This window comes from Delphinapterus leucas, chromosome 21 (genome assembly GCF_059928025.1).
Source record: "Delphinapterus leucas isolate spDelLeu-1000000601 "Yukka" chromosome 21, BTC_Dleu_Yukka2, whole genome shotgun sequence".
NCBI lineage: Eukaryota > Metazoa > Chordata > Mammalia > Artiodactyla > Monodontidae > Delphinapterus > Delphinapterus leucas.
The window spans coordinates 10581467-10602625 of NC_143149.1; the positions used below are offsets into that span (position 1 = coordinate 10581467).

A 21159-nucleotide genomic window follows, 5' to 3' on the forward strand; every position below is an offset into this window, starting at 1 on the left:
CTAATTCTCAAAGTCTGGCAGTTGTACGATATAATCTCAAACAAGAAGTTTGACAAGAGAAAACCCCAGCATGTAGTTCGGAGTCCGTGCTCTCAAGAATCTCAACACTGCCCGGCATGATCTGTTGTTACTAAGTCAAAACATAAGCTACTTTTTCCCCATCACTTTTGTCAGGGTATTTAATTGGTATTATTTCCCTGTCACATGTATTTGGCAAACATGAATTTAAGGAAATGATGACAACTGTATTTAGAAAACGTTCTGGAAAATTTTATTTTTCTGTTTCAGAGATTTTTTTTTATTTTATTATTTTTTTTTTTTTGAGGTACACGGGCCTCTCACTGTTGTGGCCTCTCCCATTGCGGAGCACAGGCTCCGGACGCGCAGGCTCAGCGGCCATGGCTTACGGGCCCAGCCGCTCCGTGGCATGTGGGATCTTCCCGGACCAGGGCACGAACCCGCATCCCCTGCATCGGCAGGCGGACTCTCAACCACTGCACCACCAGGGAAGCCCTGTTTCAGAGATTTTTTGCTCTAATATGTGTTCGCCGGTTTACTTCAGTGAATAAACTGAGTACCTAATGATTTAGCAAAAAAAAGAAGGAAAGAAAGAGGCGGCACCTGTAGGGAAAGCGGGGTGGGGTGGGGGAGGGAATCCATCAGTCCCAGCCCAGCCCAGCAGCCCGCAACTCCTGGCAGAAGTTAGGACCAAAGGCCACAGTCCACACAACTGACCAGGAACCCCGGTAATCAGGATGGGCTGCCTGGGGTCCCTGGCACTCCCAGTGGGAGAGCACTGGCCGCAGGGGTCATCCCTCCTCTGTGAGCAGACAACCCTCCAGGACAGCTGAAAACCCATTAACACCTTTTAAAGATGTGCCACAAATTAACACATTAAGGGAAAAAAATAAAAGAGTATTTGTAAATTCAGAGATCGGAGCTAGGCATGTTGTTCCTGGGGCTTGTAAGACCATAGCTGATTATAATATGCAAGCTTAACCCGAGATATGCTTCTCTTTATTTCAAATGAAGGCTATTTGTTTCTTAATTCCTCTTACTGTTATGAAGGAGAGCTTTAAGAAGCAACAGGCTGCACACAGCCCCACCAACAAGGGGCTATTCACAGCCCGTCCTCTGCTGCCTCTAGGCTCTGCGTGTCACAGCTGGGACCAGGTCCCAGGGCTGCAGGGTGGCGGAACAATGCCGCCCCCTGTCACCCGCTGGCACGCCACCCGCTGTCCTTCACTTCTGCCCGAGCTCGTCACTGTCACCGGGCACCTGGTGAGGACTGTCCCAAAGCAGCAGGAACATGGTGACATTGCTGACTTCCTTTCCCCACCATGACTCACTTTTCTTTTGTTTTGCTATTAATTATAGAAAAGCTTTAGCTGGTAGTGACTTTACCATCATCAAAGTGTTGAGTTCTACATCCTGAGACATCCTGGACCATCTTGTAATACAGTGTTTACATCCCGGAGCATCTTCTAACTTGACTCTCTGAAAGCCTCCAGAGGCCCCGCCTCTAAGAGCTTTATGGATGTTACCTCCTGAGGGCGGGGCTGCTCCAGCTGTTATCCCAAAGGAGAAGGAAACCGAGGCCTGGAGAGATGCACACATACCCCCGGTCATCCGCTCGCGCACCTCAGGGACCACGCTCAAACCCGAGCAGCTGTGTGCAAAACCCTCGAAGCCGCGGGCTTCTCCGCCACACCCCACCTCCTCCCAAATCCCACTTTACCCGGACGATTTGACTTGTCGCCAAGGAAGCTTCTGGAAAAGGCACAGGTGCCTGATGACAGGTAACGATGGACATGGATAGCGTTACCTCACCTGAACACGTTATGACACTGTGCACAGGATACTATGCAGCCACTGAGAATGACAGCTGTGAAAGCTATGTGGTGACGCGGAAAATACTTGTAAAGTTTCAAGTACGACATAAAAATGTATACTCAACAATCTTAAAAATGTAAATTCAATGGCTGCAATTATGCAGAGAAGAAATATGAGGGGAAAGACAGAGAACATATGAAAACACAAGTGTCCCAGTGGTGCTGGGGAGAACGGGCCTCAGTGATTTCCAGCCCCTCTGTCATGTTCAAGGGAATTATTTTTTTTTAAGATTTAATTTTATTTATTTTTGGCTGCGTTGGGTCTTTGTTGCTGCACACGGACTTTCTCTAGTTGCGGCGAGCAGGGTCTACTCTTTGCTGCGGTGCTCGGGCTTCTCCATGTGGTGGCTTCTCTTGTTGCGGAGCACAGGCTCTAGGCATGCGGGCTTCAGTAGCTGCGGCACGCGGGCTCAGTAGTTGTGGCTTACGGGCTCTAGAGCGCAGGCTCAGTAGTTGTGGTGCACGGGCTTAGTTGTTCCACGGCATGTGGGATTTTCCTGGACCAGGGCTCGAACTCGTGTTCCCTGCATTGGCAGGTGGATTCTTATCTACTGCGCCACCGGAGAAGTCCCGCAAGGGAATTTTTAAGAGGACAGTTTCATTTTCACAATGGGGGAAATTATACCTAAAGCATCACTGAATCATCAAAAACGATGCCAGGCTGTTATCCCCATTGCTAATCGTCACAAGTGTTAACTACCCAGAAAATCTTGTATCAGAGTATAATCACGTTTAAGGCATGGTACTAACATGTTTAAATTGTGGTCTTAGCCCTGGGCTGTCAACCAGGAAACAGCCATCAGCCCGGGGAGATGGAGCTGGTCCTCTCCCGGCATCCTCAACACCCCACGTCGGCGGGACCTCCCCAGGCTCCCCAGAGGAAACCTCCCAGGCGGCCCATGTAGAAGGTGGTCCACGTAGAAGGTCCCACCTTCTCCCAGCTGCGAGTCACCTCCCAGCTAAGAGGGACCCTGACTGGGGACAGGGTCGGGGGAATCACCCGTGAACAGCCTGGCAGGACTGGCTGCGCCCCGGGAGCGACGGGCTTTGCTGGTGAGACTCGCTTGCGACCGTGAAGACAGCAGGCGAGCAGGGCCCAGGAGCACCTGGTGCTGGAGTAGCAAGGGGTGGGGGGGCAAGCGGCCCACTGCGGGGAGAGGACGGAGGGCGCTTGTGGGAAAGGGTGGTGAATTCTGCTCGGCCCTCAGCGCCCCTCCAGCCCCCGGAGGGACGCTTCGCTCTCTGCACCTGTCCTCTTCCGTCTTTATTGAGGCATGAGTGACAAATAAAAACTGTGTATTTATGGCGCAGGACTGGATGATTTGATCCACCTGTGCTCTGTGAAATAATCACCGCAATCAGCCTCCACCCCACACAGGTACCGTCTTCTCTCTTCTCTGCTTTTCCCGCCGGCAGAACATGTAAGCTGCCCTCTCAGCAGACAGGCCTAAGCATCTCATCCCTGCGGCTGGACCTCGGACGCGGCCTCCTGCCAGCTGAGTCCCCGCACAGGCCTGGCTGCCACCTCGTGGTGCCCGGGCGTCTGGCCATGCACCCTGGGCCGAGGCCTGTCCCAGGCTTGCAGGCCCGCCCGCCAGGACGTGGTGCTGCTGGGCCAGGCCCTCTCCTCCCGGGACCAAGCGCAGAGGTGCCTCTGGGGGTGAAGGTGGACGGGCGTTTCTGCAGAACTTGGGGCGTGACTGGGAGGCCGAGCCCCTGGGGGGTGGGCACCGGCGGACACTGGGCGTTTGTCGAGAGCAGGGCAGGCAGGCGTGGCCTCCTCTGCGGAAAGCAGACCCTGTGTCCTGGAAGGACAACGCACCTGCCACCAGGTCTGAGCAGCGCGCACGTCACCCACAGTCCTAAAAACCAGGTGCAGGTGCTTCTGGGCCTGCCTTTTGTATTCTGATGCCCCCAATAGCCGACACCCCCTGAACACCTCGGAGCCCGGCAGCTCCCTATCCTGCATGGGTGCCGAGGGTGCTGGTGCCCCACGGAAACAGCGAAACGGCACAGAAGACAGCGATGGCTGGTTTCAGTGAAAGGCCAGGAAGGAAGGGGCGGGAGGGCAGTCGGGGGGTAGGAGGGAGCCCACTGCCCGGGCCACACTCGGGAGCGTGCGGCCAGCACCAGGAGACGGCCCAGCGCACAGGGGGCCGTGGGGACCCCAGGCCTGTCCCCGAGAGGCCACGCTGCCCGGCATCGTCTGGGCATCACCTCCTTGACGGGGATGAAAAGTGGTGAGCGGTGTTGGTCTGTCTCGCTTTCAGTTCAAACAGTCAAAGTCAGGTCTAGCCTGGAAGACCCCAAAGGCCAGCCACTCACACTCAGATCAAACTGCGGCCCGAAACAGGCCCCAGAACCCCTGGCAGACCTGGAGGGAGCCGACAAGGAGGCTGCCTTAAGCTCCGCTGGCAGGTGGCCAGTGGCCGCAGGGTTCGGCCTAAATCTCGTCTCTGAAATGGGCCGTCACCCCCCTTACCACCTCCAGGGGGTTCTGATGGGTTGGGTGAAAGTAAACACAGGAGACCCTAGACACTGGTGTGGGCACCGCAGGGGTGGGTGGAGGGGCTCGGCCAGGACCCCCAGGGCCTGGGTAGACCCTCCTCCCTCCCAGGAGCTCCTAGCCCAGGCCCCACCCCAGAGGCCACGGGTTAGTGATGCCCAGAGCATGGAGCCTGGGAAACAGCCCCAATTCACCTGCCCTGCCACCGGCCTGCAACCTGTTACCTTCCCGGGCGGGAGCCGGCGGGCCCGGCTGGTCCATGCTGCCACGTCCACCTCGCTCCTGGGCTCGGAGGATCCGGGACCTGCGAGGATGAAACACGCTGTCAGGGCCGGGGAGAGGGTGGCCCCGGACGCCTCTGGACACCCCACCGACAGCCTGAGAGAAGGAAAACGCAGATTCCATCCATAGCTGCAGCGAAAGATCTAAGGACGTGAGGACCGCAAACTGCCTCGAAATAACACTCAGGGCAAAGCCAAATGGAGACTGCCAGTGTCTTGACGTCACCTTGAATTGCAGCCAGGCGTTGATTTTTGCAGCTGGGTTCAATGGCCGGACCCCTCCCGGCCCAGGATGCCTTGATTCTCTGCTTAATTTCACACATGTTCTAAGGGGAGAAATGGACACACAAGTCCAATGGTTTTTCTTCCTCCTTCAACTAAATCTTTAACAGTTCTGAGTGAAGGATTAGTTTCTGAGGATGAAGGAGGAGGCTGACCGTTTCCTCAAGCCCTTTCGAGCCAGCGGGTCAGTAAACCCTTGGGTCCGGGCCGGATGCCTGCATCCTGCTTTGTTTCCTTTCTCTTTTCTGCTCTTCCTGTTTCCTCGCACGCTGGTCTAAGAATGAGCGTGAACCGCCAGGCCGGGAGAAGGCTGGTCCCATGCCCCTCAGCACCCTGTGAACCGAGGTCTCTGGTTATGGGTGTTGACGCCACCGACACCTGCCTGGATTCTTCCCGAACGGCTGCAGGAAAGCAAACCTCACTCGGGAAGCCGCACTTTGCAGAAGCACCTTCCCGGTCCTCAGGGTCCCAGATGAGGCCCAGGGAAGCCCCTCAGTGACACCCTAGCCCCACGGACGACACACGACATTCAGTGACGCCAACCGAGGCAGTTCACCCTCTCGGAGAGAAACTGCATTGCGGTTTCCAAACCATTTACGACAGACACATTCAGACCACAGGGGTCAGGGAACTCGAGTCCTGGAGAACCTGGAACAGTAAGCAGACGACCAAACCTTTCTCCACGGGGAGACATGCCGGCTCCTGAGAGCGAACGTAAAACGACTGCTTCCGTTTCAGTCAACAAACCCTCAACCAACACCTGCCACATCCTGGTCTGTGAAGTCACAACAAGGGGACACGCATGCGCACGTGCACGGCCACGTGACCGAGGTGTGTGCACACGCACACATGCTCACACACGTGCACAGAGGTGAGTGCACACACGTGCTCACACATGTGCACACACATGCACACAGAGGTGAGTGCATGTGCACACACACACACACACACACACACACGGAGGCCCAGGGAGCTGCAGGGAAGGAACAGGAGGGAGGACAGGAGGATTCGGGGCCTCAGAAGCACACAGAACCGGGGCGATGTCCGCTGCCATGTCCTCTCCCAAGAAGTAAATCAAAATACCCGAGTGCGTTTTTAACATCCCGTTGGATTCACATCGGCTTCATGTGGCGCCAGGTCAGCAGTGACATGACACAGACACACGGACCGTGTCCACGGTGCTGAGCCTTAGGTGACGCCCAAGAAGGAAGCAGGTGGGGCCACTGGGCGGCCCTGGACCCGGTGCCAGGACCCCACAGGCACTGCTGGGCAGGACAGACATGGGTCCGCAGAAGGAAGACAGTGCAATCCCTGTCCTGGGAGGAAGCGAGGAAGAAGGAACTGGTCGGCGCTCCCAGGGCGATGAGGGCTCCCACGTTACTTTACATCCGCACCACTGACTGAGGACGGAGGCTCTGCCTCACTCCCCCAGCACGAACCAGCCAAATGCAGAGCAGTCCGAGGACCTGCCGGGTCGGTGAGAACAGGGCCCAAGTTGCCAGGGAACTGGGCGTCAGAGCAGAGCACGCCCCATGCACCCCTCTGTGTGACCCCAGCACCATCCCTCGCAGACACTGCTGGCACTTTGCCCAGGCTTGTCCAGAACAAGTGGGACGCAGAGCCATGCGGGACCTGCCAGCCATGTGGCTTTCCGTGTCTTATAGATTCGGGTTTCTCAATCACGTCATTTACTCACCTGAAACCATGCTGGACAAATCTCATTAATGCTATTTGTTTCTACTGAAAATGCACAAAACAGAGTCAAACTGACTTCTCGTTTCCCATTGCTATCGTGTGGGACAAAACAAAGAATGACTATGCCTGTGCTTTTTCTTACTGTGATGCCTGATCCTATTAAACAGCCACCGCTCACCCTCAGAGCGCTCCCAGGATGCCAAGATGGACCTCGCAGCCGTCCTAGTCGTCCTACCCGAGGGTGAGAAGCTGAGAGAGCACGGCTCTTGTCTCCAGAGGCAGAGCTGGGACTGGAACCCAGGCCCCTGGTGCCTCGGTCTGTGTGTGTGACTGCCTATTAATTTCAGTCAGACCACGACACTCAGGGACTGTTTTCTTCCCAAATCAGCATCCATGGGAAACTGCCTTCCTGGAAGCTCACATACACACACACACACACACACACACACACACACACACACAGGATCTGCCTCTGGATTTGGGGGGCCTGGGTGTCCGTGATCTGAATTCCACTCCACGCAGGCATCACCCAGCACTGAAGTTTCAGCCCCTGGACCTCCCAGCAGCCCTAGGAAGCCTGCTCCCCGAAACTGGGCACCTGCCGTCTCCCGGATGCCCTCCAGGTGTTTTTAGGGACGGGATGAAGCCCGATCGGCCCACAACCGACCTCGGGACGGAGGACAAGTCTCGCTTTCACAAGGCTCCTCCCCAGCAGACGAGCAGCAGGAAATAAGGCCAACCTGGGCTGCAGGGCCGTGGGGATTATCACTGCCATTTTCCAATTTAAGCATCCTAATGAGAGATTTCATTGTGCACTCAGGTTGTGGTTTCCAACAAAAAGATGACACACGCGGTAGAAGCAGCAGCCCGGAGAGACGGGCACAGAGATGGTCCCTGCAGTGCGGCTGTGACTCTGCCTCAGAGCCTGGGCGGCGACAGAAGTGCCCCAGTCACTTGATTTTTTTTAATTTCATGGAAATAGCCTGAGTCTTTGCTCCAGTGAGGTTTCCAGCATCTTGGCCGTCTCTGCAGACCTGCAGGGAGAGCACCGTGGACGTGTGGACGCTCTGAGGGACGGGACCCACCGCCCCTCCCAGCAGGTATTCCCTGCGCAGGGGAGGCTCTGGGTCCTGCGGGTGTGGAAGGCAGAGGGCTCTCCACAAGGTCCTTTCCGCTGAGAAGCAGCATGACGAGTAAGCAGGGGGCTGGGAGCCTGGACTCGGTAGCCAGTCCGGGGAGACCCTGCTCGGCTCCAACCCTCCGGCTGGATGAGCTCGGTCTCCTCGCTGTGAACCGAGGTGACAGGGACATCTCTGCCGGCGGCCACGGGCCTGGGAGCAGACAGCACTGGGGTTGGTTCCCCAACTCCCACCCCGGCCTCCGTGCTGTCCAGTCACAAAAAGTTGGCGGACAGACTACAGGCTGAGCCTGCCCCCGACCCACCCAGCTGGGACCTGTTGAGTCCACGCACCAGAGACTGCGCCGCGGTAGGTCGGGGCACCCAGCGTCCCGTACGAGGGCTGGATGTCCACTCAGAGCCCAGCGGGAGCCAGTGCACCTCAAGCCCAGGGACAGAGCCCGGGGACAGAGCCCGGGTATGCGGGGGACGCACGAATCCTCATGGCTCACGGCCGCTGGCGCTGGGTTCGCCGTTGCCTAAAACCACGAGCTTCCCAGCGACCTCACGTCAGGAAGGTTCTGTCTCCACATGGAGATCCAGGAAGGAAAAACTAAAAGCTCACAGGACCTTACGGTACGAGTCCTGTTGGAAAGGCTCCATCTAAGTTTAACCAAACAAACTCCAGGGCAAACCAAACACACCAACCCTTTTCACTGAACATTTTCAAAGATTTTTAAGTAGACATAATGCTCACAGAAACAAGAAGGAAGGAAGGGAGTGGGGAGAGAGGGAGGGGAAAGAAAGAAAAGCACAGCTTCTCCCTAAGCCGAGCACAGAACTTAGCCGTCAGGGACGTCTATTTTGTGCTCATCGAATGTGGACCGCAAAGGGCACAGGAGTGCAGAGCATGGGGCCTCGCTGGGAGTGTGTCCTGGGTCCCGTGTTTCTCTGCTCACGTCAGACTGAGGCCACTTCCATGGGGCCTCCTCCCCTCCCCTCAGAAAGGAAAAAAGCGAATAGAAGTGATTTATTCCGTGTGGCGATGGCTATTACACAGCATCCAACCCACAGATGTTCACCTGCTCACCATCTTTTCCAAATGGTCCCCTGTCCAGGGGATCAACCCCTCAGAACTCCTGGAGGGGTGCTCACCTGGACGGAGGCTGGGAATCGTGCCCCCCCCCCCGCCCCAGGCAGCGCACGCTCTGCCACCCACACCCGCGCTGCTTCGGCCCTGCTGCCCTGCCTGCAAATCTTTATGAACCAACCCCCTCCTGCATACTCCTGACCCGAACTCACCCTGCGAACAGCTCCCGGGCACCTCTGCGTGTGTGTGTGGTGTGTGTGTGTGTCTCTGTCTCTCTGTGTCTCTCTCTCTGTATCTCTGTGTGTGCCTTTCTCTCTGTATCTCTGTGTGTGTGTCTCTGTCTCTCCATGTCCTCTCTCTGTCTCTCTGTGTCTGTCTCTCCGTGTCCTCTCTCTGTCTCTCTGTGTCTCTCTCTGTATCTCTGTATGTGTGTCTCTCTGTGTGTCTCTCTCTGTAACTCTGTGCGTGTCTCTCTGTGTCTCTCTCTGTATCTGTGTGTCTCTCTGTGTGTATCTCTGTGTGTCTCTGTGTGTGTCTCTCTGTGTCTCTCTCTGTATCTGTGTATCTCTCTGTATCTCTGTGTGTCTCTCTGTGTCTCTCTCTGTATCTCTGTCTCTCTCTGTCTCTCTGTATCTCTCTATGTCTGTTTCTGTATCTCTGTGTGTCTCTGTCTCTCTGTATCTCTGTGTCTCTCTGTGTCTCTGTCTCTCTGTGTCTCTGTATCTCTGTGTGTGTGTCTCTCTGTGTCTCTGTCTCTGTATCTCTGTGTGTGTGTCTCTCTGTGTGTCTCTCTCTCTGTCTCTCTGTATCTCTGTGTGTGTCTCTCTGTGTCTCTCTCTCTGTCTCTCTCTGTGTGCCCACCCCCTGGGGAGTCCACGTGGCTCGGGAGAGGGATACAGCCCTGGAGCCTCCCCAGACACTGTCCCTGCAAACACCACAGGCCATGACACACGGGCCCAAAAGAATGAACACGTGGAAGCTTGGCTGATGCCCAGGCCATAATCTGCACTTTTATGGGGTGAAAACACGCATTTAATTATTTATTAGGGCCTCCTAATAAGGAACAAAACCCAGAACTGTGCCTGACACGGGGTCTGCTTTCAGAAGAACACTTGTGGGGGTCAGGGGTGGACAAGGGGGAGGGGAGGGGGGGCGGGGCGGGGCGATGCTCCTGTCCCCACTTTCCCTTACCTTCTCTGCCCCTCACTCTTCCATCCCTTAAACACCTGGACTACAGGCCAGGCCTGGCCCAGACCGGACTGGCCTGGCCTGGACCGGACTGGCCTGGCCTGGACCGGACTGGCCTGGACTGGACTGGCCTGGACCGGACTGACCTGGCCTGGACCAGACTGGCCTGGACCGGACTGACCTGGCCTGGACCGGACTGGCCTGGACCGGACTGACCTGGCCTGGACTGGCCTGCACTGCTGCTGTTCTGTGCCAGGTCCCTCCAGAATCCAGCAGGCTCTGCCCCCAGTCGCAGGTCCACATCAGCTGGGATGCATGCGCCCCGAGCCAGACTCAAGCATCAGAAAGACAGCTGCCCCGCTGCCCCCCGAGGACCAAAGCACCCAGAGACTCAGCACAAACGCTTCACGCCCCACGGACTCCTGAAGCCTGCCCACATCCAAGGCCCCCAACACGGTTGTCCATGGCCACACAATCCAGCCTGAGAGCCTTCTCTCAAAACCTCAAAACCACCTAGACAAAAAGCATAGTTGCTTCATTTCAAAACTTACCAAGGACGAAGTTAGTTCTGTCTTTAATTGGCAGTGTCCTTGAGAAATGTTTTCATCAAAGGGGGTATTATATTCATAAAACAAAACAGGACAAAGTTACTCTTGCAAGGGGGTCATCACCATCTCCGTGTGTGACATTCTGTGCCCTCTCAGTCGGCTGGTGGGCATCTCTTCCTCTGATTAATTCTTGGGCTGCAGCCTGTCCTCTGTCTGCCCAGGCCTCCCTGCCACCTCCCCCGCCACACATGCCCCTCCAAGGACAGGCACAGAGCACCCCAGCCGGTGGCAGTTCAGGACTTGACCAAGGACGCAGAGCAAACAGGCACCAAATCACCCCAAGGGATCAGGGGAGGAGGGCGGCGAGGAGGCGAGACGGCAGGCAATGCCCCACCCCTCCTCCTGTGACCCACACGCACAGCAATTTCTTGCATGATGTGAATCCCAACTTTCAAAAACAATCCTTACAGACAAGGACATCCAGCCTCAGGAATGGAAGGAACCTGGGAAAACCCTGGGGCTGACATCCATCCCCCTGCCTTCCTTGCAGGGGCACGTGGGTCAAGGTCAAGGGTGACGGACTGTGAGGGCCCTGGCCCAGGGGCTCATATTCCAGCAGGAGTTCCCGTTATTTACAGGAAACACAATGAAATTCTTCCACAGAGAAGGAAGTGTGCTGTGCAAATGTGTAATTACAGCAGTCGGATGCAGACGAAGCCACTGTCCTCGCAAAGCTCCCTGGAGCCTTTCATCACGCGTCCAGGGGCAGCAGCTCAGCCCAGGTGTGGGGCGGCCTGGCTCCACCTGGTCCCACCCTACAGTCGCCATCCCCTGGGATGCTGGCACCGTGCACACACCCAGCACTGGCTTGGGCCACACTGTGGACCACTGTGGGGTGGGAAGGAGGGCTGTGTCCAGGCAGCGTCTGCAGTCACATCTGCCCTGCTGCAGGGGGGCTGAGACTCCCCAGGACGGGAGGAAGGAGGACAGAGCCGGAGTGCAGCCTCAGTGTGGGCAGTGGAGAGAGCTTTCCTGAGGAAGACTCGGGGGAGAGCAGCATGAGGCGAGGGCAGGCAGAGGAGGCTGTGGCCTGAGGTGGGGCCTGTCCAGGGCAGAGCCTCGGCCTCAGCTCGGAAGGCGCCACGGAAGGTGTTTGATCAGGGACTGATGTGGCCAGACTTGCCTTTTTAAAAGGTCACACTGGGGCTTCCCTGGAGGCGCAGTGGTTGAGAGTGCGCCTGCCAATGCAGGGGACACGGGTTCGTGCCCCAGTCCGGGAAGATCCCACATGCCGCAGAGCGGCTGGGCCCGTGAGCCATGGCCGCTGAGCCTGCGTGTCTGGAGCCTGTGCTCCGCATGCAACGGGAGAGGCCACAAGGCCACACTGGCATCAGGTGGACAGGGCATCGGGGAGGAGGGCCAGGTGGATGGAGGCCATCCCCCAGGAGGCTGTAGGGCAAGAGGCTAGGCTCATGACCACAATGATGATGGGAATGAGGAGGGAGAGGCAAAGGAGACGGCACAGAAAGTGCAACTATGGCAGCCAAGCCACAGGGATGGGCACCTTCTGTGAATCTTCCCACTTTCTTCTGGTGGTTGATTAGCAGTTTCACACCATCGTGGTCAGAAAAGATGCTTGATATGATTTCAGTCTTCTTAAATGTATCAAGACTTGTTTTGTCAGCTAACGTGATCTATCCTGGAGAATGTTCCATGTGTGCTTGACAAAAATGTCCATTCTGCTGCTTCTGGATGGAATGTTCTGTACATATCTCATAAAATTCACTAAAGTTGCAGAACATGAAGATGTCACAAGAAAAGAAAGTTATAAGCCAATATCCCTGATAAACGCAGATTCAAGAATCCTCAACAAAATACTGGCAAACCCAATTCAACATTAAGTGAAAAGGATTTATTCCAGGAATGCAAGGATGGTCCAACATCTGCAAATCCACCAATGTGATACACCATGTTTCAAAAAATAATGAAGGATAGGGGCTTCCCTGGTGGCGCAGTGGTTAAGAACCTGCCTGCCAATACAGGCAACACGGGTTCGAGCCCTGGTCCGGGAGGATCCCACATGCTGTGGGCCAATGAAGCCCATGCACCACAACTACTGAGCCCACGCTCTAGAGCCCGCGAACCACAACTACTGAAGCCCACGTGCCTAGAGTCCATGCTCTGCAACAGGAGAGGCCACCGCAATGAGAAGCCCGTGCACCACAACAAAGGGTAGCCCCCACTCACCGCAACTAGAGAAAGCCCAAGTACAGCAACGAAGACCCAACGCAGCCAAAAATAAAATAAATTCTAAAAATATATAAAATAAAAAATAAATTAAAAAAGAAGGATAAAAATCGTATTATCATCTCAATAGATGCAGAAAAAGCATTTGACAAAACTCAACACCCATTCAAAACAAAAGTTCTCAACAAAGTGGGTACAGAGGGAATGTGCCTCAACATAATAAAGGCCATTTAGGACAAACCCACATCTAACATCATACTCAAGAATGGAAAGCAGACAACTTTTTCTCTAAGATCAGGAACAAGACTAGGATGCCCACTCTCACCACTTTTATTCAAAATAGTATTGGAAGTCCTAGACAGAGCAATTAGGCAAGAAAAAGGAATAAAAGGCATCCAAATCAAAAGGAAAAAGTAAAACTGTCACTATTTGCTGACGACATTATATATAGAAAACCCTAAAGATTCCACCAAAAAAATTGTTAGAATAAACAAGTTTAGTAAAGTTGCAAGATACAAAATTAATATACAAAAATCTGTCTCATTTCTATATGCTAATAATGAAGTGTCAGAAAGAGAAATTAAGAAAACAATCACATTTACAATTGCATCAAAAAGAAAAAATCTAGGAAAAAATTTAACCAAGGAGGCAAAAGACCTATACACTGAAAACTATAAGATACTGGTAAAAGAAACGGAAGAAGATACACATAAATAGAAAGATATTCTGTGCTCACGGACTGGATGAATTACTATCATTAAAATGTCTATACACTGCTCAAAGCAATATACAGATTCAATGTAATCTCTATCAAAATTCCCATGGTTTTTTTTCACAAAAATAGAACAAACAATCCTTAAATTTGTATGGAAACACACAAATAGCCAAGAGAAAGAAGGACAAAGCTGGAGGCATCACATTTCTTGACTTGAAACTGCACTGCAAAGCTACTGTAATCAAAACAGAATGGTATTGGCAAAAAAATAGACACATAGATCAATGGAAAAGAACTGAGAGCCCAGAAATAAACCCATGTGTATATGTTCAATTAATCTGCAAGAAAGGAGGCAAGAACAGTCAAAGAGGAAAGGACAATCTCTTTTCGATGATTAGTGCAGGGAAAACTGGACAGCTATATGCAAAAGAATGAAATAGGTCATTACCTTACACCATACACAAAAATTAACTCAAACTGGATTAAAGACTTGAATGTATGGCCTGAAACCATACATCTCCTAAAAGAAAACACAGGTGATAAAGTCCTTGACATCAGTCTTAGTGATGAGGTTTTGGATTTGACACCAAAAGCAAAGGTAACAAAAGCAAAAATAAACAAGCGAGACCACATCAAACTAAAAACTTTCTGCACAGCAAAGGAAACCATCAACAAAGTGAAAAGACGACCTACAGAATGGGAGGAAGTATCTGCAAATTATCTATCTAATACGGGGTTAATGTCCAAAATACATAAAGCACTCATACAACACAATAGCCGAAAAACCACCGATCTGATTTCTAAAAACACGGGCAGAAGAACTGAACAGACATTTTTCCAAAGAAGAAATTCAAATGAAAAGATGCTCAACATCACTAATCATCAGGGAAATGCAAATCAAAACCACAATAAGATATCAGCTCACACCTGTTAGAATGGCCATCAACAGACAGACAAGAAATAACAAGTGTTGATGAGGGTGTGGAGAAAAGGGAACCCTTGTGCACTGTTGGTGGGAATGTAAATTGGTGCAGCCGCTATGGAGAACAGTATGGAGGTTCCTCAAAAATATAGAAAATAGAGCTACCATATGACCCAGCAATCCCATCTCTGGGTATTTATTCAAAGGAAATAAAAACAGGATATCACAAAGATATCTGTCCACGACCCCTCTCTCCTCCCCCTCCCTCCCTCCCTCCCTCCCTCCCTCCCTCTCTCTCTCTCTCTCTCTCTCTCTCTCCCCCCACCATCTAATCCACCAGCAAATGCTGTCAGCTCCACCTTCAGAGCACATCCCCAATGAGGTGAGCCATCTCTCCCTCCCTCCATGGCCACCATCCGTCTCTTGCCTGAGTTTCTGTAAAAGCCTCATAACTGGCCTCCCTTCCCCCATTCCTGCTCCTCTGTAACCTTCTCAAGGCTGCACCCAGCAGGACCCATGAAAGCACAGTCGGCGTTCGCACCCCTTTCTGTCACTGTTTCCTCCCCAAGGTGGAGCCCTGCCTCAGCCTCCATCACTCAGCACTGCGGCCACCAGCCTTCCTGCTGCTCACAACACACTCCTGCCGCAGGGCCCTTGCACGGGCTGCTCCTTCCGCCCGCAATGCTCTTGGGTGGACATGAGCGCAGCTGTCACTCTCCATCAGGTCCTCACTCGAACATCACCTTCCCGGTGAGGCCTTACCTGCCATCTTTGTGAGTAGCAGGCCCCTCCCCCCAGCACCCCCAGGCCTGTCCCCTGCTTTATTTCTATCATCATCTAAAGTACTATCTACCTTCCTGTCTACAGTGTCTCCCGGGCACAGGACACAAGCCCTATGAGAAAAGGACCTGGGCCTTCTGCTCACTGCCTAGTCTTGGGACTGAGGGCACTTGGTAGTCAGCACCCAGTAGGTGCTCACTAAATATCCATCAAATTAATAAATCCCTTCCAGATTTGCTGCATCATGTGACCATCTGCACCTCTTCCCATCTGTAAAAAGGTTGTTCTTTTTTTTAAAAGTTTAAGTACAAGAACTTGATTTTTAAAACGCATGAAAACAAAATGACATTGAATGTATTTCATCTGGGGAGAGACGGAGGCCTAAGGCGATGGCCTAACATTAGATTCCCTGCTGGAAGCTCCGGACAGACGGCAGGCGCGCCCAGGGAACGGGGCCATGGAGCACACCCAGGCGCCGGCAGGGAATGAGCCGTGGGCACAGCACCCTGGTGTGAACCCTCCTCACCTTCCCCGGGGTCCTCACCCTCCTCCCACAAAGGTGGAGAAGGCGGCGGCTCTTCCGGGGTGAGCAGGAGGTGAGGCAGGGTCCCGATGCCCTCCTGTCGGCCCAGACTGGCTGCAGCAGCCGCACACCCTGCAAACAATCTCTCCCCCCTGCAACTACCTGGGATTCGTTTCCCAAATACTTCTGTCGTCTGGCAAATGCTGCACCTTTCATTCCTTCCTATTAAATCACCAGGAGCAGCATGTGTCTAAACGCTCTTGCAGAACAGAGGCCGGCAGCAGGCCCAGTGGGCTCCCTCTAGACCCCAGCTCTGGGCCTGAGACGGGACTCTGTCCTCCGCAGACCCTGGACCCCAACAGCCTGAGTCTGATTTTAGTTCCAACTGAAAAGCGATCTAGGGCACGCCAGCCGGGACAAGAACTCTGAGACAGAGGCCCACGCCCGGCACTGCTCTGGGAGAAGGGCCCCGCTGGCTGAGTCCCTGGCCACGCAGGTGACGTCCAGCCCAAGCTTCTCTAATGGACGTGAATCAGTGCTGCCCACGTGGCCGCTTCCCAGCGACCTGTGGAGTCAAGTGCTTGAGAACAAAGCATCAGTCAACGTCTTATCACTTTTGCAGCAAGAGGGCCGCTGGCCGGGGCCAGGAGCCAAGTCCACGTCCTTGGGAGAGAGCAGGCGGCCAGCCCCGCGACGAGCCCCAGCCCGGAGCAGGCGCCGCCACCCGGCCAGGCTCAGACCTGCACACACAGGGAGGCAAGAAACATGCCGGATTCCTGCCCTCAGAGCTCAGCACTCCTTACCCAGAAGCAGGCTCTGGCTCCCAAAATGGGATCACGGTTAAATCTGGAACTCCTGGGCAGTATCTACAGTGGCCTACACCGCCTCCCATCCCCACCACTAGGCAGATGCCTACACTTTCGAGCAGCCCTTGCAAGCCGCTGCTGAAGCAAGGCAGAGCCTGGCCCGAAGGCAGAGCAGCCAAGCGACTCCCCTACATCCTTCCGGGGGTCTAAGGCCTTCCAACCCCAGTGGAGATGGGCGCTGAGCACGGCCTCAGCACAGACGCTACCCCTTCTGCTCGATGTTCTCCGTCCCGTCAAGTCAGAAACCAGCTAAAGTCACCCCCCACCCCCATCTTCCCTTCAGGGAAATAAGGCGAATAACAGAATAAAACACTAGGTGTGCACAAAACACGTTTATCAAAGTAAAACTCCTCAGGTTTTCCAGTACTGTCAGCTCCCATTCTCCACACCACTGAGAAATGACTCAAGTTCAAAGTTCGTATCTGTTTGACTTCGGAGTCTGAATGTCCACAGTGCTTTCTTAAAAAAAAAAAAAAAATGATGTCCACACATGAGGCTCGGGTTCCCCACAGCCTGCTGGCCTCCAGCCCAAGAAAAAGAGCGAAACCTCAGCCCAGGAAGCAAAGCCCTGCCCTCGAAAGGTCCTCTGCTACGTGTAGCTATCAGTGTACAGAGTATTCGGGCATCCTCACCTATTCCTTTTGTTTTCTTCCTAAATACCCAGGTCAGGGTCACAGGGGACTCACTGAGCCAAGCCCTTGGAGTCTCAGACAGGCCACCAGGTCACCAGCACCCCCAGTGGAAGGCTAGCTCAGCCATCTGTGTGGGAGCGCAAAGCATCACCCTCACCCACCCATGACCTTTCTTTACAGCTCCCTTTCCCAAGGGCACTGCAAGGCTGGAGAAGCTTTTGGCGCTGCATTTTACTTCAAAAAGTAATTTCTAGTATCAGAACGTAGCTCATGGAAGAGAAACACTTTAAACCTAAAAAAAAAAAATAAAAACTTAAAAAAAATCTTTTGAACACTCTTTAATGAAACCATGAAACATCAACAACCCAGAGAAAGCAACTTCTACTAGCAGGTACGCATTACTTTCATGATATAAAGAAGAACAGGAAATGAAAGAATAACACCAGTGCCATGACTGCTCATTTTTATAATCAAAGTTTTGAAACTGTGCATGCAAAAACAAAGCAGCAGCAAAAACAAACTTTGATGTCTGGATCTTTGAAAAGCTTGAGTTGGGAAGGAGAGACAACGGGGGGGGGGTATGGTGGGTAGGGGCTGGTGGCAGATAAGAGGGTCCTTTGCCAGCTCTCCTGTGCCTCACTGCTCACAGCCATCACCCCAGAGCTGGCCCTGCCCCCCACCCGCAGACCTGCACACCCCTCTGTACCGCAAAGCTCCCAGAACTTCCCACCTCGTTTTCTCAAATTACACTTCCAGAAGGCTTAACCGAGAGAGCAGTAATCCTACCCCATAAATGTTTAACATCTATGTTCCCCTTCTATCTTGTTTCACTCCACGTATGTTTCTACCTGTGCAAACTATGAATAATGTATGAAGTATACATGAATATGCTCTGAATATCCCAAGATGTGAATTTTTCGTTGCAGCTTTTCTATCATGCCTTGTGCAATAAGAACATTGTAGTTTTCAACAGGGGTCTGTATTATTGATATTCCAGAGTAATACAGCCAAACTCACAGCATTTTTATTTTGCTCTAACTTATGCAGAACGTCCTTATTTTAAAACACATTTCCACACACTTGCGGTCCAGCAATTTCCAAAGTGAGTAAACAAATTCTGTGGGGACCTGACTCCCCAGGGTGGGGTGAGCAGTTCCAGAACTCAGCCCAGGGTCCAAATGCCACCAGAACCCCTCGATCTCCAAGAATTCCCAAAGAGTCAAGAAGTTCTTCTAACCCCACCAGAAAAACTGCAGAGAAAACGCGGCACGTCAAAATATCAAGATGACAAATTTGGTAAAACGAGAAAGTCAAGTTCGATTTTTAAAAGATAAAAAGCTATATTGAATAACTTTGGATTTTACCTCATCCCTAAATATCTACAACTGCTTTGATAGAATCTGGCCTGTATGGAGAGACTAATCTATTATGAAATACCACTTTCTATGAGTGACTTTTCTTATGGACATGAAATCAGGAAACCATAAAGAGTCACTGAGTCACCTAACTGCACATGTGGCCACTAAATCATATCCCAGGGCCAATCAAGTAAACACCGTGCGAGCTTAAGGGGTAAATTATATTTTTAAATTACACAGAGTATATCTCATCTTTCCATTATAATAAAAGTTATTTCCTAGAAAACAGATGTCCAAAATATATTTTTTAAGCAATAAATGAACAGTGAAAACGTTATCCCTCCCAATGTTCTACCTGAAGGGATATTAAGTAACTCTTGCACAAAATCCAGAACACTGATGACTACTTTATTTTTTTCTTTGTGGCTCAACCAAAGAAGAGCTAAAAATCCATTGCATTTTGAGTTAGTGAGAATTTTTACCTCTAGTAATTAAAAAGAATATCACATTGCACCAAGTACGTCTGCTGCTTTCTAAGAATGTTCACGTCCTTTTAAAAGCTGAAACATTTCATTTACTCAGATTTTTACGTTCAAACTGAGGATCTCCCAGAGGGGAGGTGTGGCCAGGTGGGGATGAGCAAGGTACCTGCCGACCACTGGCAGCACACCCGTTTCAGTCTCCCCAGGAATGGTAGATGGGGGGAGGGGGAGGAAACACGTACGGGTTTTTTAAGTACAATAGTAATTATTTTCACCCTAAAGTGGGCCAAGGACTTTTTCCTCTTTCGGAAAATATACATGACTGCTCCCCACCTAAACACCCCAACTCGCCACTCCTCCTGCAACGTCACTGGGGCCCCGGCCTGGGGTCCCTCCTGCACCCTCCTGACAGCGTGCGGGGTCTCGACCCGGCTCCCGTTACCGCCGGGATTCGCGGTAAATGGGGGCTGTCCCGGGCCTCAGCTCCGCCACCTGCACGGTCCGTGCCCGGGGGCAAGGTGCACCCCGAGTGGCCCCCGCACAGTCACCCAAAACCTGGGGCGGGCGGGCAGCCCGGACTTCAAGGAGCGGTGGTATCTGGCCAATTCGGGGGAGTTAGGCAGAAGTGCAACTTTCAAAGGAAAAAAAGGAAACTCCGAATCCCCGCGATAGGTGGGCTCGCTGGAGGCGCCGTTCAAGGACCCCCGCCCGCCTCCCACCCACTCTCACCCCGCAGGACCCCCACCCGCCATCCGCCCCCCGCCCGCGCTCAACCCACAGGACCCCCGCCCATCCCCGGCCCGCACTCACCCTGCAGCCAGGACAGGACCCCGGCCCGCCGTCCCTCCGAGGACCCCTCTCCCCTCCTCTTGTCCGCGGCCCCGGGATGCGCCCTAGCCCCGCCCCGCCCACAGGGAGGCAGGCCCACCCGCACGCCGTGATTGGCTGGATTGGGTGATGCCGGGCGCCCACTGGCTGCCGCGCCTGCCCGTTCCTCTGCGGCGCCCCGCCCCCGCGCCCGCGCATTCCTGCGGAGCCACGTGGCCACCCGCACCCCCTCCTTCGGCTCAAAGCCCAGCCTAGCTGCGCCCACGTCGGCTGGGGGCGCCAGGCAGGACCCCTAGACCCGTGTTTTTTCCCCACGGAGCCCTCGGGCTGCTCACTCGTGGGCAGGGGGGCGCCCGGCAGGGCACCCCCAGACCCCCATCTCTTCCCCGGGGAGCCCTCGGGCTGCGGGCGCGTGGGCAGAGTCCGCCGGGCAGATCACACCCCTAGATCTCCCCACCCCCCTCGCTGTCCCCAGAGCACCCACCCTCCCTTCGCTCGCTGGCCGTGCCAGCAGGGGCGTTCCTGGCTCCTCAGAAGGTCAGCTGCCCCGAGGCCCGCCAAGTGTTTGGAGTTTGGAAATGCAATGATTTCACACATTGCCGAGACAATTTTTAAAGCTTGCCTTTTACTGGAAAGCGCTCATTTTCACCTTTACCTTGATGGTGAACATGGGTTCTAGAATTCCGTATCTTGTAAGAGCCAAAAAGCAATGCTGTAAGAGGGAGAGCTTGACCCTGCGTTTTCACCCTTGGAATGGACAGCGCTTATTGGGCCTAAAAAGCATCCTTATACTACGAGCCCATTTGAGGTTAAAAATCCACGCAGGGCTTCCCTGGTGGCGCAGTGGTTGGGAGTCCGCCTGCCGATGTAGGGGACGCGGGTTCGTGCCCCCGTCCGGGAGGGTCCCACATGTTGCGGAGCGGCTGGGCCCGTGGGCCATGGCCACTGGGCCTGTGCGTCCGGGGCCTGTGCTCCGCGGCGGGAGGGGCCGCAGCAGTGAGAGGCCCGCGTATCGCAAAAAAAAAAAAAAAAAAAATCCACGCATATGCTTGGTTCCTCACAGAAGCGCCTAAGATAAACAAGAATTTCCTTCTGTGCTGTTGGAATTGTTTGCCAGGAGCATTTCTTTGTTTTATAATTTAAAAAAGGAAGCATATTATTGCTCTAATTTCTGCTATAGGACAAAACTTGAGACAAAGCATCTTTA

General features: G+C 53.4%; 1 protein-coding gene across 8 annotated transcripts in view; it reads right to left on the minus strand.

The window, feature by feature from the left end:
* Window positions 1-20015, minus strand: part of ARHGEF10 (Rho guanine nucleotide exchange factor 10) — an 88945-nt gene extending 68930 nt beyond the window's left edge. For 3 of the 8 annotated variants that reach the window (XM_089903596.1, XM_089903595.1, XM_022570863.2), the window contains exons 1-2: window positions 19935-20014; window positions 4593-4702 (exon numbers count right to left, since the gene is read on the minus strand). In XM_089903596.1, coding sequence (XP_089759722.1) covers window positions 4593-4659 — 67 coding nt within the window. In that variant the 5' untranslated portion in view covers window positions 4660-4702; window positions 19935-20014. Of the gene's footprint in view, window positions 1-4592; window positions 4703-4905; window positions 5013-19934 lie in introns of those variants that run through there. The other 5 variants (XM_089903597.1, XM_022570867.3, XM_022570866.2 and 2 more) reach the window with 4 other exon arrangements.
* Window positions 20016-21159: the final 1144 nt, after the last annotated feature.